Genomic DNA, 13,617 nt, shown 5'->3' with positions numbered 1-13,617 from the left:
GGGAGCATTGCTGGCCACATATTTGCCTCACAGGAAAAGGTTTCCTCCATGATGCCCAGCACAATGCAGCCCAGCAGCAGGTGAGCAGGGACAGCATCATGAGCTTTTGCTAATCTGAGAGAGAACGGCTCATCCAAACTCATTTTCTAAGTATATGTGAAGAGAAGCAAAAGTTAGCAAGGTGCCTGAGCAAAGGTCAGCACCCAGGCAGGTCAGAGGGTAAATCCAGCCCGAGAAACCTGATTGCGTCCTTTGTTTGGAAGGATTACAGAGTGAATGGCTGACGGGAACATGGCCAGCTGCAGACTGAGATCTTAGATATGGTCTCACAGAATCTTACCTTTAAAATCCAATCCATCCATTTAGATTGGCCTTGGATAAGAAACCTATTTGTATTGCCTCTGAACCCAGTGGAAGGAAAGGGGGAGCTGCTGCAGGCAGTGGCTTGGACTAGGCAGCTGGCTAGCCTTGCGGAAACTCCGGCAAGTTTTGTTCCGGCTTTACATCTTCGTGACTGTTCCCAAAGAGGGAATAAATAAACTGTGTGTTAATGAAGCTACGGGTGATATGAAATTGGGATGGATACTCCATAGCACAGACCATGAAATTCTGCTAATGAAGCAGGTTGTGAGAGGTTCCTAAGTATAGAAGCCAAATACCTCACAACCAAGCACTTTAATTAAATAGGTGTGCTGCCTCCTGGTCAGGGTGCACCGCATGTACAGCTAATAAAGGGAGGAGGGTAGTCTTGTAGCTAAATGCCGTGTCTGGGAGTAATGAGGGCTGGGATCTCATCCCTGCTCTGATGAATGCTCCCTACCTAGCTTTCATGGCTGCGTCCTAGATGAGCATGAAAGTTCAGTTCCCTGAGGACACCTAGCCTTGTGCCACTGCTAGTCCATGGGAAGCACCCGTGCATGTGCCTTCTGGTGCATAGCAGGACCCTGGGTGGGGTAGGGGACTCTGGGGCCAGCAATTCTGCTGGCTCCAGCAGCCTTACCTGAGTCCCGGAAAGCTGCTGCCGTGTTGCTCCTGCAGCTGGGGGCCGGAACATGGCTCCAGCCAGCCACGCTCGTTTTGGGCGGCACATGCTGCCTCCACATGCGCCGCTCCAGTTTTTTTCTGCATGGATATTTTTGACCCCAGGATTTCCCAGGATTAAAACCCCTGCCCCTGCACAGCAAAGTAACAGCATGGGAAGCACCTGAATACATGGTGTGTGGCTCAGCAGACCGGTCTGCAGCACTACATACTGCATGACCATGCTCATTTGGATGCAGTGCATTTTGTGCATCTGTTTTCTCCTCTATAAAACAACAATTGATCCTTCATTGCTATCAGGGTGAGGGCAGGAGAGTGGTTACATCTCCTTCATCATATCTCCCAGCCCGTGGGCCCCACTGCCTGTAAAGTGCTTTAGGAGCTTTGGGTGGAAGAAGCTTATTAGAAGCAAACCCAAGCAAAACCCAAGGAGGGAGCTAGTCATTGATTTCTGGTCACTTGTATGGCAGTAGTCCGCCAGCCCAGACTCAGCTTACCACCTAACTAGTGTCTGTGTCCTCCTCCTCCTCCTCCCTATACTGTTGTCTTGCTGCTTGCCGTTCTCCACGTCAGGGCAGCAGGGGCAAGGTTTTAATAAGGAGCAGGCTCAGCCCAACTAGGCGCAGAGCCGAGATCCAGTGACTAATATCTGATGGTGGAAGGCTCCAGCTGGGCTCCAGGATCCCAGGAAGCGACAGAGCATGAATCACCACCTGCTGCCTGGCAGCAGAGGAGAGCAGAGTACGTGTGCCACAAAGACCTCTGAGGAGCCCACGCGTGGTGAGCGTGCGAGCTCCCCCCGGCTTGTGCTCAGCAGCTGCTGGGGCTGGGGGCTGCTTGGTGCCCAGCTTGAGTGAACTGGCCGCTTTGGGACTAGCACCACTCCTCTGGATGCCTGTGCTTCTGCGTTTAAAGGAGGAAAAGCTCGTTCTATATCTCCTTGGGTATATAAAAGGAGAACACCCAACAGCCGGGTATTCTTTTGTGGTGCAGCTTCCCCACCTGGGCCCAAGGGAAGTGCACCTCCTTAGACCCGCTCTTGGCAGTGCTGTTACAGAAGCAGTATTTGTTGTCACTGAAGTGAGGCCAGTCTTGTAACCTCGTGACACCCTATCGCCCCCCCGCCCTCCCAGAGTGAAACCCGCATGTACCCAGGGTGCTGTTCCCAGAGAGGCGAGAATCTATTAATTTGCTCTCCCACTCGCATGCACACGCACACTTTCCTGTCTCATGCACGTGCACGCAGATGCATACTTTCCCCAGAATCCCTTTGCCAAAGAGGCTGGTGGGTACAGAAGCAAACCAGTTGTTCTTGAAATGCAGAGAATTGACAGCACAGCACAGCGATTGCACTGCATTAGGTGAAGTGTCCATCGAGGTAGAGGAAGGGGACCGTGTGCATGTGCTGTTTAGGGAGATGGGTCTTGTGCCTCGGGCAGTGGGCTGGACTGCAGGATGCCTGGGCTCTGTCCCATCTGCTGGGCAATTTTGAGTGAGTTACTTCACGACCCTGTGCCTCAGTTTCCCCTTGTGTAAAGCAGAGATAATGGCAGTGCCCTGCTTTTTAAAGGGCTTTGAGATGTGCTGATGAGCAGGGCTCAATGGACGCCAGGTGCAGGTGCTTTTCAGGAGCCTTAGGCTGTGCCCACCCCACCCCAACACATACATTAACCACCAAAGCTGCTAGATATGGTTTGTGGGTGACAGTGGAGCAGTGAGCCAGAGGGCTGGGCTTCTGCTCCATTGCCAGCTGCAGTGTTGGGCCCCAGTCTGAGCCCAGCCTACTGTAAAGAAATGGCCTGCCTACTGGTCTCGGGGACAGGCATGCACCAGGGGCTCAGCATGAGGCTGGCGTCTGGTTCGGGACTTCCAGGGACAGAGTACCATACGCAGCAAGTGAGAAATGTATCTGGATTGATTTGGTGTGAGCAAGCAAGGCGGACAGATAGCCCACAAGGTGCATGCTTTTCCTGCGGGCAAGGGCAAGCTGGATAGTTGCAAGACTCTGCTAATGTGGTCCTCACCTGAGAGCAAGTGGTCTTCAAGGCCAAACCATCCCTTTGGCTCTGCCAGGGGGAGTGTGGGCATGCTGCAGACTAGTGACTTCTACCAGCCCCTCTTGTAAGACCCCTTCCTCCTGGGCTGTATTAGCAAAAGCCTCCATGTCTGTGTATCACCCCCACCACCCTGATGCATGCCCCCCAAAACATCCCAGCAGCTCCCTGCCCACAGCCGATGCAGGTCTGTGATCCCCTACATCCCTGGCGGCAGTGACTGCCCTCTAGTTCCTGTGGGTACAACGGGGGCAGGAACCTGTGAGGTGACAAGCGACTGCGATGGCAGCTTTGCCTGAGTGAAGACTGAAGGACTGGGCCCTGCTGTGCTTTGCATATGGAGTGAACTCAAGGGGGTAACAAGTTCCCCATCCCACCCCATAGCATTGGTGGTCTGTAGCCCAACAACTGGGGCTGCCGAGATGGACCAGCCTCCGTGGGAAGGAGGGAGAGGGTGGTGGGCACGCATCTGGATTTGGAGGGGCAGCTTCCCCCAGCATGCTGGTGGGGGGGAGCTGGGACTGCCAAGCAAACCCATAGATATTTGCCCCATCCTTTCCCCTGCTGCCAGAAGAAACTCCAAGGGATACATGGTGGGACTCTGTTTTATTTTAGTTTCACTGCTTCTGCCTCTGAACTCATTCATTGCAGCACCGCTCCTGGGGCAGTGCGGAGGGGGGTGCAAGCAATGGTCTCGGGTGTCCTCTCCACAGGCTGTGTGACGGGGCAGTGGCCTGCAGAGTTGGGGTGGGAGAGGGGGAAAAGGGAGCCTCTGCTAGGGCAGGTGAGAGGGTAGAGGAGTTCAGCTCCAGCCGGTGTCAGAGGGGCCTGGTCATGTCCTCCCTGGGGTCTGGAGCAGGCCCTGTGTCAGTCCTGGGTGTGCACAAGCAGATCTTTTCTAACGGCCTGAGTACACTTTGCCCCTTCAGACGTGCGGGAGATGAAGCCCCATGACTGCAGCAGTGTGAGACCCACACGCATCCCCCATCGCCATAGTTGCAACCAGCTGGGCACACTGCTGTCAGTCCCGGGGGCAGGGCTTTGCAAGACCCTCTCTCCAAATGCTTGGTTGCTTCTTGGGTCCAGCTCCAGATGCACTGTGATCCACCCAGCTTTCCCTTGCGGATGTCTCTCCGTGGGGTCAGCGGCGGGGTAGCTCAGTGCTAACTGCACTCATTGCCTTTCGGAGCAGTCCCCATGGAGCAGGCTGGTGGGGACAGAAGCAGCCAGGCCGCCTGGCTGGACAGGAGCCGTTCAGGGCCTCCTGCCTGTGGTGCTGCAGGGATTGTCCCCGCTGGGTCCAAGCCAGCAGAGGGGAGAGCCCTGCATGGGCAGGGGGGCAAAGGGAGGGGATTGGATGCAGTTTTACCATCATCCTTCTCGGCCTCTGTCTCCTGTGGGAGGGTCCTGTCACTGGGATCTTCTGGCAGAAGAGAAGATGTAGGGAGATCTTCCCCTGGATGCTGGGGAGAAAAGAGGGGACAGCATGAAAACCTTGGTCTGGCTGCTGAGGGGACAGAGAGGAGCTTGGGGAAAGCAGCTGTTCAGTTCCTACCTGATTTTCTTCGGGAGTCGTGGTTGGGAAGCTCAGGGAGCAGCATGGAGGTGGAGGTGGCCGTAGGCAGGGGCAAGCAAAAGATGCGGGAGAAGATCAAGTGTTAAGCAGCAGTGACTTCCCTATCGTGGCAGGGGCAGGGCATTGGCCCTTGTCTCCCCTGCTCTTGCGTTCAGGGGTGTTGTCGGTGTTTCGGGTGTTGTGCCTGGCAGTTGGGTGTGAGGGTCTGAGGTGGTGACTGGGGGTGCTCCTGGGACCTGTGGGTAGGTGTGAAGTAGTGAATGGCAAGGGTGTGTGGGGGGACGGATGCCTGCTGTGGCAGGGGGCTGGAGGCAACTGTGCTTGGGAGGGGAGGGGAGTCGATGTTTTGTGGGGTGTGAGTAAGAAGTATATCTGGTGGTGAGGGGGACAGCATGTCAGCCAGCACTGTGCAGCCCATCCATGCAGATGTGGCTTGCTCAGAGCAGTCTCAGCAGACACTGAAGCTTTTTTCTCTGCTGTGGCTCATTAGTCTTCGGAAAGACCAAAAGACGGCGCGAGGATGGGCTGAGCCAGGCAGAGGCCACCCTGCATTACATTACACAAGGCCCAGCAGCTGCCCTGCCAAGCTGTGCTGCGCAGGCCTGGGGTGGGATGCAAGCTCGGTGCTGCGTGAGAGTGTGTGGTTTGGGACCAGGAGGGCTGCTAAGGCAGCAGCAACCTCCATGCGGGCACTGCTCCGGAGAGGCTTGCCTCCAGCCTTCCTTGGCGGGCAGGGGACATGTGCCTTGACATAAATAGGCCCTGTCTTGACCGTGAGCTAACTGCAGCAGTGCACGCAGCCACACCTGCAGTGCCATGAACGGACCAGAGGGAGTGCAGCCATGCCTGCATAATGCCAGGACCGAGCTAATTAGCCACGACGCGCATTGATTAGCCCACCTTTTGCACCAGCACCTACTGGTGTTAGCTGAAAGAGGAGCTGGCATGAGCGTTCCCTTTGAAATCATTAATGATCCTGTGCAAAACTCTGGGTCTCCTGGTTCAGAGATGGTACCTTTTATCAGACAAACTAAGATATCACAAAAAAATATATCTTTTTGCAGTTTCTTAGTTGATCTAATGAAAGGTATAATCTCTGAACCAAGAGTTTTAAAGTTTTACATTTCTTTTTGTCTCAGACCAGCACGGCTACCAAATACATCCCTTAATGAAGCTGTAGCATTCATGTTAAAGCTGCAGTCGTTAACCAGTCCTCCTAGCACCCCCTCTGCCTTGGGAACCCAGGGTCTCTGCTTACAGAGGTGCCTTGTGTGCATTAGGTGCATTTCTCCCAGACTTCCCACCATTGCTACCGCCAGCCAGCTGTGAGAGCGCTGGTGCAGACAGCCTCCAAGCCTCTCCGGCCATTTTAGCCACTGCCACTGAGACTTGCTGTGAGCAGGCTGAATCAGCGCGACATGTAAAATCTGGCAGCCTGTCTACACTGCAGCTTGCTGTGACCGTTGCAATGGTGGCAATGTGGACAAGGCCTTTGAGTTGCAGCCTGTCTGGTTTTTCAGAGCCCTGTAACACAGTAGGGTTTACTCCACCCTTGGCATGCAGGGTTTGGACTTCCACAGCCTGTGTCTAATTTGGAGCGGTCACAGTTTTATAAATCAGCACACAGCTGCGGGCTGATTGAGATCAAAACTGCTCATCCAAAATGATGTGAAAGCTGGTCCAGCTCAGTCCAGAGCCCCAGTTTTACATGCAAATTATTTTCTTAATGCACCTCAAAAAGCAAACCCCCAAAAATCCTCAGTAACTTGCACTAGACCCTCAGAGCCCTTTGCAGAAGAAGTCTGGACTTGAACAACGATTTCGGGTTGGTATAAAGAGAAGCTGATAAACCAGCTCCCCTCATGGTCAAGGAGTCTACCCCTCTATGCTGGGAGCTATCATTTTAGTCTTTCTTTTCACCCCTGTTTTCATGTACTAGCACTGTGTATGCTCTAAGCACACTCAGATGTTCAGCAGATGGGTGTTTGATTGACATGTAAATTGCTTAGAAACCATGAATGGAATTAACTCACTCTAGGAGGAAAAAAGCGGCATCTGCATTTTCAATTCGATTACTTTAAATGTACTCTCTCTTCTTAATGTGGAGGAACAGCAGTTGCTAAGTATTAAGTGATCCTCGAAGCTGGCCGCTGGCCCCCGTCGCCAGAACACCAAGGCACCATCCTTCTGCTGTGTCCTTCCTTCCCATTCCCTAGATGCACTAGCTCAGAAAAAAGGATGCTCAGCTTAGACCTGGAAGAAGCCAGAGGTATTACTGGCACAGTCTCCTACATGTGTAATGACTTTACCAGCACCACGGCAGGCAGTGTGAATACAGCTCGGGGTCTGCTGCTGCTCCAAAACACGGGCTTCTTCTATCGTGTTACCAAGCAGTGACTTGGTTGGCTAGCAGCAGTAGCAGGTCCTTATCCCCTGTGTTGAGGGGCCACTAGAAGGGGATAAAGTGGTCATGGGGTGATGGATCTAAGCTAATATCTGGGCAGATGCCTGCCCTTGTGCAGGTACCACTGGTGGTAAGAGAAGACACGAAAACTTTGCCATTGCAACGGAAAGGAGCTCCCCCCTCCCCACAGTTCACATCTACTCACCTCTCACAAGGAGCAAGCATCCTCACTGGGGACCCCTTTGATCTGAGCGACTGCTATGGCCTCAGTATAGGCATGGCTTCCTGAGGACACAGACCGCCAGGAGGAACTTCTCTTGGACTTCCACCGGGACAGGTGGCTGCCATCTGTCTGGCGTCTCCGTAAATACTCTTTGTAGTTCTTGGAGAGCAACGTGTACAGGAAAGGGTTAATGCAGCTGTTGCTGTAAGCCAGGCAAGTCACGCCAAAATTGATGTAGACCACGGTATTGCTGGGGAGGGCCGCCAGCTGGTAGTAATAGATGCTGAGCAGCTGCCAGAGCCAGAAGGGTATGAAGCAAGCCCAATAGGTGAGAACGATGCTGAAGATCAGGTACAGAACTTTCTGCTTGGGGCATCTATTCATCTCCTTGAAGGTGAAAACCACTGTCTGAGACTTCCAGTAAGTCCTGGCCAGCTTGACATATAAGTAGCAGATGATGAGGCCTGGAGCCAGGATGCAGGTGTTAAACAGGACGGTGAGGTACACCTTGTAGGCCTCCATCTGCCACGTGGGGTGACAGATGCGCTTGGTCACCCCATTCTGTTTGCTAGTCCTGAGGTCTATGAGGATCATGGTTGGAAGAGAAAGGAGGAAAGACACCAGCCATACCAGGCAGGTGATCGGTCTCCGATAGACACTGGACCTTCTGATGGTATCTAAGGGCTTGACTACTGCGAGGTACCTCTCGGTGCTCATGATGGTGAGGATGAAGATGCTGGCATGCATAGTGAGGAGATCCAGGCTGAAGAGGACCCTGCATCCAATATCTCCAAAGTACCAGTCCTTCACGAAATAGGTGCAGACCACAAAGGGGATGGTAGACAGGTAGAGGAGATCCGCCAGGGCCAGGTTAACAATGTAAATGTACATCGAGCCTGTGAACTTCAGGGAAAGGTTTGTGACCACCAGCGTGTAGATGTTGCCGACGATGCCCACCAGACACATCACAGCCAGGATGCAGCTCAGGATGGAGGTGACCAATAGGTTACTGGTGTCACCCAGGACTTCAAAAGTTGCATTGGTCTGAACAGTTGTGTTCCTGGAGGGGCAGAGGGCAGATGGACATTGGTTTTGCTCCATTTCTTGTTCTTGGGTCCTGGAGTGATGCAGTCAGCAGGCAAGTGTGGGTGGTTCCAGCCGGAAAGTCCAAATTATAGATGGTCTTAATGTCGAAGCTGGTCTATCGAGGAGCAGTCGTCAGACGTACAGCGAGTTTCCGCATGGCTGAGCTGATGGGGCTCCGTTAGACGTGGAGAGTCCTTGTTGACGTAAGAGCCTCAGCCTGAGTCTTAACCCATGGTAGCACCTGCAGACATCCAGCCCCAGAGCCGCTCTCTGCTCTGTTCTTTGTCCCCCAGGCAGAAAACAACTTGAAAGGACTCCCAAGGCAAGGGGGGGATGCAAGACCGCTACCTGCAAACACCCAGAGGCTTGTGCCTCCAAAGCATACACGAGCACTAGCAGGCAGGTAGATGGGGAAGCGATTGATTTGCTGGAAATAATCCTCATGCCGCTGCCTAGCCCGTTGATTTTCCTCCGCGTGAAAATTCAAGCAGTATTTGCTCTGACTCCCTTCCTTAAATGGTCCTGGTGACTCGGGAGGGTTTTGCGTCTTCAGTGACTGACTCATAGGTGTGAGCGAGAACGGCTGCTCTCCAGACCCATCCCAAGTTCTGTTCCATGTGAAATTACAGATAGCTGATGCTGGGAGCACTGGGCAGGAGATGCCGATATCCCTGGAGAGAGACGGTGAGAGAAACACGTGAGGGCAATCCACGCCTCGCAGATGCTGGAATGTAAATCGGTCGCAACTGCGCTTGAACGCCAGGGCAAATTTTGAGCTGCTTGAATAATACAACCCGACCGCCGCGGAGTCCCTGGCTGTCCCAAGGATGGTGTCGCGGCTGGGTGGAGAACTAGGAGGATCCCGACTCACTCCTCTCTCTCCCCACGCTGGAAAAACCATTCACTTTCCACGAGTCTCAGCCAGAGGAGGGTGGGATCTGATGGCTCTGACAGCCCCACAGAGGTGGGATTTGTCTCTTTTTTTCCCCTATAAGGAAGAGCTAGTAAAACCAGCGTCAGCACGTCTGCCCATCACGGCTGGGGCACTCACCTGGTGCCCCTAAGCTGTCACTCTTAGCAACACGGCGAGCTGGGAATCTGCCTCTTTCTGTACTTTTCAGTACAGAACCCGTGAGAGCTTTGGCTTTTCTGCTTTCTAGGCTGTTATGCTGTATCGAACGCTTTCTGGGGAGCCAGCTTTGTGCTTCGACGGGGGGGTTGCAGAGAGGGGCTGAAAGGCCAGTTCTGTCTGAGGAGCACAGCCCTCCCCGTCCAGGCTGGGTTTGGTTACGGGACTATTTTTAAACCTACCCCATCTTTACTTCTCTCAAGACGGCGAGGTTGTGAAACTGCATCCAGAGAGCAAGATCTAGGAAGAGGGAGTGGAGAGCATGAAAAGAGACGCGGGGGGACATAAAATCAGGGGAACATGAGCAGCGCGGTCCTAGCTGATAGTGGAAGGAAGATTACCATCCTTTAGATTTCAACAGTGCCCTTGATTATCAAAAGGTAGCCAAACCTCATGATGTAAAGTCCCTGCCCTTTTGCAATGCAGCCACCTCTGGGGTGGAACACCTCAGCTGTTTAGCAGTACCTAGCAACCCTGCATAATGGTTTAGGAGAGAAAAACAAGGAAGAAGAATGCTGTATGTAATTGCAGCACTTGACTCCTAATTATCCCAGTTTGTATTTTGGCAGGATGGTGTGGAAACTGGATTGAGGAGGCTGGCTGGTGCATCCTGGAGTATTTTACTCTCCTCTGTGAGCCATTTACTGTCCTCGGTGAGCCATTCAACGTGAAGAGAAACCCTGCTGCAGCAATTGGTTGCAAGTGAAGACGGTGCCATTGTTATTCTGTCCTAGCAGCAGTGCTAAGAGGGGCTGCGTGCACTGGGAAAAGGAAGAGGCGAGATCTGCATTTCTCCCACACAGATTTATTGTGGGCTGAACAGTATTTTAGTTCTTTAGCTCTCTTAGCCCTAGAGGCCAAGACCAACCCTTCACCCACTGTGCTGTGACCCCTGTATCACCAGGTCCCTACCTCCTGTTATCATATCACGAGTCCCTCCAGGGCAAGTTCCTTGACTGGGTGTGGGGAAAAAAACTCCGGAAATTCAAACCACAATTCAGAAATACCCAGCAGCGGGCAGGGTTTCCAGGACATGTTGGGTGTTGATTAAAACTGTGATGCCACTTAAAAGACTGCCAGTAATAGTGGTGCTGTTAGAGCTCTGTAATTAATGTGTATGAAGTGAAATTAATTTTTATTTGATGTTTCACTTTTCGATTTAAATGAGATTTTCCAACAGACCAATTCCTGACTAGCCCCTGGGCTGGCTACACTCGAGGCACAGAGCTGCTGAGTAGGATGGCCTAGCTTGGCAGTCGCTTCTCAATCAATCTGCACCTTAAGGGTATGAATTTGTCTGAAGCAGGTAGGTTTCCACCAGCCACCCTAAACTCAACCCTGGTTTCTGGCCATGACTCTAACTCCAGAAACCTTTGGGACACCAAGGGGTACCAGGCAGTGTTTAGGCCAGGGGTGGGCAATTATTTTGGGCGGAGGGCCGCTTACTGAGTTTTGGCAAGCCATCGAGGGCCGCATGACAGGCAGCCAGGGGCAGATAAATATTAATTTTCCAAATTGTTTAGGGACCCCGCAGGCTGGGTAGAATGGCTTGGCAGGCCGCATCTGGCCCGCGAGCCACATTTTGCCTGCCCCTGGTTTAGGCGCTGGTGGGGCTTTGATGGGTGCTGGGAAGTGGTGGCAAGGGCAGCAGAAGTGTTGAGGACTGCAGGTGCTGGGTGATGCTAATGGTTTTGGAAGGGGAAGAGAGGTGCTGGGGGCCGGGGTGGCTGTGGGCATGTTTCCCATCTCCAGCCAACGCAGTAGGGCATCCAGAGCCATACTGGTTCAACAGGCTGCAGCACCAGTCTCACTGTAACTGGATGCACCACTTTCCCTGCACACCGCTGCAGCATGAGCTCTTGCCCAGGGACTTGATGCTAATGACCCGCACTTGCCACCTAGAAGTAGCCCATCAGTTCAGCATCTGCCTTTGTCCTGCCAGACTCGGGCAAAGACTAATGCAGCCTTTGTCGCAGCAAGTGCCTGGCTCAGTCTCCTAGGTAGGCTGCTCTTGCCTGAAGCCTGTTACGGAGCAGTGCTCTGATCTGAGGCAGTGCTCGTTACACAGAACACTGCCTCCGGCTTAGCTGTGGTTTCCAGAGCTCTGCAAAGAGAGCCCCAGGCCTCAGATGCTTGTTTCCTTCCCTTTGGAAGGGTCTTCGCTGCTCTTAGCTGCAGGGGGGCACTCAGCTGGGGGGGTACGGCCAGCTGGAACGTCTCCCCAGTGCACAAGTGCGCTCCTTGACCATGTAATATTCACATTGTAGAAGCCCTGTCCCATGCTCTGTTAGCGCACTGCCCAAGGCAATGAACCGAGGGCCAAGCACTCTGCCACTGTTTCCTGGCCAGATCCCAGAAAGTGCTTCGGTACCCAAGGAAGCTCTTATGTAAGGAAAGGTTTATTTAGCCTGGAGAAGAAAAGACTGTGAGGGGATTTAATACCCGCCTTCAACTGCTTGAAGGGGGTTTCCAAAAAGGCTGGAGCTGGGCTGTTCTCAGTGGGGACAGATGACAGGACAAGGAGCAATGGGCTCCAGTTGCAACAAGGGAAGTTTAGATTAGATATTAGGAAAAACTTTTTCACTAGGAGGGTGGTGAAGCACTGGAGCAGGTTACTCGGGAGGGAGGTTTTTAAGCCAGGGGACAAAGCCTTGGCTGGGATGACGTAGTTGGGGCTGGTCCTGCTTTGAGCAGGGGGTTGGACTAGATGTGACCTCCTGAGGTCCCTGCCAACCCTCATTTCCTGTGGTTCTGTCATTCTGTGTAAGTGCCTAAAGTCCCATTGAAATCAGTGGGTACCAAGGTGCCCAAATACCTTCAAGATTTGGTCATAAGTGACTCACCTGATACCCCCCAGCAGGCTGTCATGGAGCAGAGAATGGGACCAGGGTCTCACTTATCCCATGTCATCGCCTTCATTGCCTGCACATCGTGGCAACTAGGCCCTGCTTCCCCCTTTGCTGTGCCACATGCTCCGAAGGGAACAAATTGGATGCGACAGACCCTTGGAGACAAAGCTACTTCCAAAGGGAAAGTGGGGAAAAAATAACTAGTTGCAATATAATTTATGCATAAGACTGTAATGGGAGGGGCTGAACCATCCAAATAGCCCATAAGGCCCGTTCTATAGGGACTTCACTCTTCCAGGGATGAATCTGCAGTGAGAACCTTACCACCAAAAGAGGGTGTTTATTACTTCAGGGTACCTGAGTGATCGTGTCGCCAGGTGACAGCACAGGGAAGACCAGGCACTTGAGTTCTTCCTTGAGGCAACTCCAGCAAGGTCTAGGGTCTGCTGGAGGTGGGGAGATAGGGCTGTCACTGGCAAGTGTGCCTCCCGGTGACATTCAAATGCCTTGTCCTCCCCATGGGTTTCTGTCCCGGCAAGCTGGTGGGTTACTGCCCTGGCTTCGCACCACAGTGTGTGCAGCCGGGAGGATGAGCTAGCTCCGTGCAGCCGGCTGCAGGAGTTGCCTGTCAGCATTTGCGGTGCTTAAAAGCTTCGATCCGTTTCCCTGGGGCTTGTCTGGCTGGGATTCTGGCAACAACAGCAGCTCCAGAGGCTGGCTTGCGGCTTTTTCTAATATGCTCAAGGATTTCCTTTTGAGTGTGGTGCTGTTGACCTGCAGCATCAACATCTGTCTGGAATTCACAGTGGGGCCTGACACGGAAAGGCAAGATCAGGGCAAACTGGGCCTGCTCCACACCACTTCAGAGCTTTCTCACGTCGCAGTCTTCTGAGATGAACCTCGGGATGGGAGTTCCTGGCTCGCTCTGTGTTTGGGGTTTTGGGGTTTTCTTTCAATGACGTCTACTCTGCAGTACTGGGTGTAATGGAGGGGCGGGGGTCTGTAATGAGAACAGCCGGGGAAGGGTGATATTCAGAGCCCTCTGTGAGACCCTTTGGCTCTCTGCTCCTAACCCACCTTTCTCTCATTCAAAAAGCTGATGAACCCCTGCTTAGCTTCTGGGATCTTTCCCCTGTGCTGCAACATGAGCTAAATCTTCACATTCCTGATGCGTGAGTCATGACCAGATCTGGAAGGCCCTGAACAGAGAGGAGCCCCACCTCAGGGATCCTGTTATGGCCTGGCCCCTCTGGGC

At 53.1% G+C, this 13,617-nt stretch overlaps 1 protein-coding gene across 1 annotated transcript; it reads right to left on the bottom strand.

Moving 5' to 3' along the window:
* Positions 1-3,691: 3,691 nt before the first annotated feature.
* LOC149855048 (urotensin-2 receptor-like) lies at positions 3,692-8,399 on the bottom strand. Its single transcript, XM_090023945.1, has 2 exons — positions 7,281-8,399; positions 3,692-4,558 (listed from the first exon to the last, which is right to left on the bottom strand). Exon 1 carries the CDS (start codon positions 8,397-8,399, stop codon positions 7,284-7,286), a length of 1,116 nt encoding a protein of 371 aa, XP_089880071.1. The 3' UTR covers positions 3,692-4,558; positions 7,281-7,283.
* Positions 8,400-13,617: the final 5,218 nt, after the last annotated feature.

Source organism: Crocodylus siamensis, chromosome 12, assembly GCF_052110815.1.
Source record: "Crocodylus siamensis isolate JL-2025a chromosome 12, ASM5211081v1, whole genome shotgun sequence".
In the NCBI taxonomy this organism is placed as follows: Eukaryota; Metazoa; Chordata; order Crocodylia; family Crocodylidae; genus Crocodylus; species Crocodylus siamensis.
This window is presented reverse-complemented; position numbering and strand designations above follow the sequence as displayed.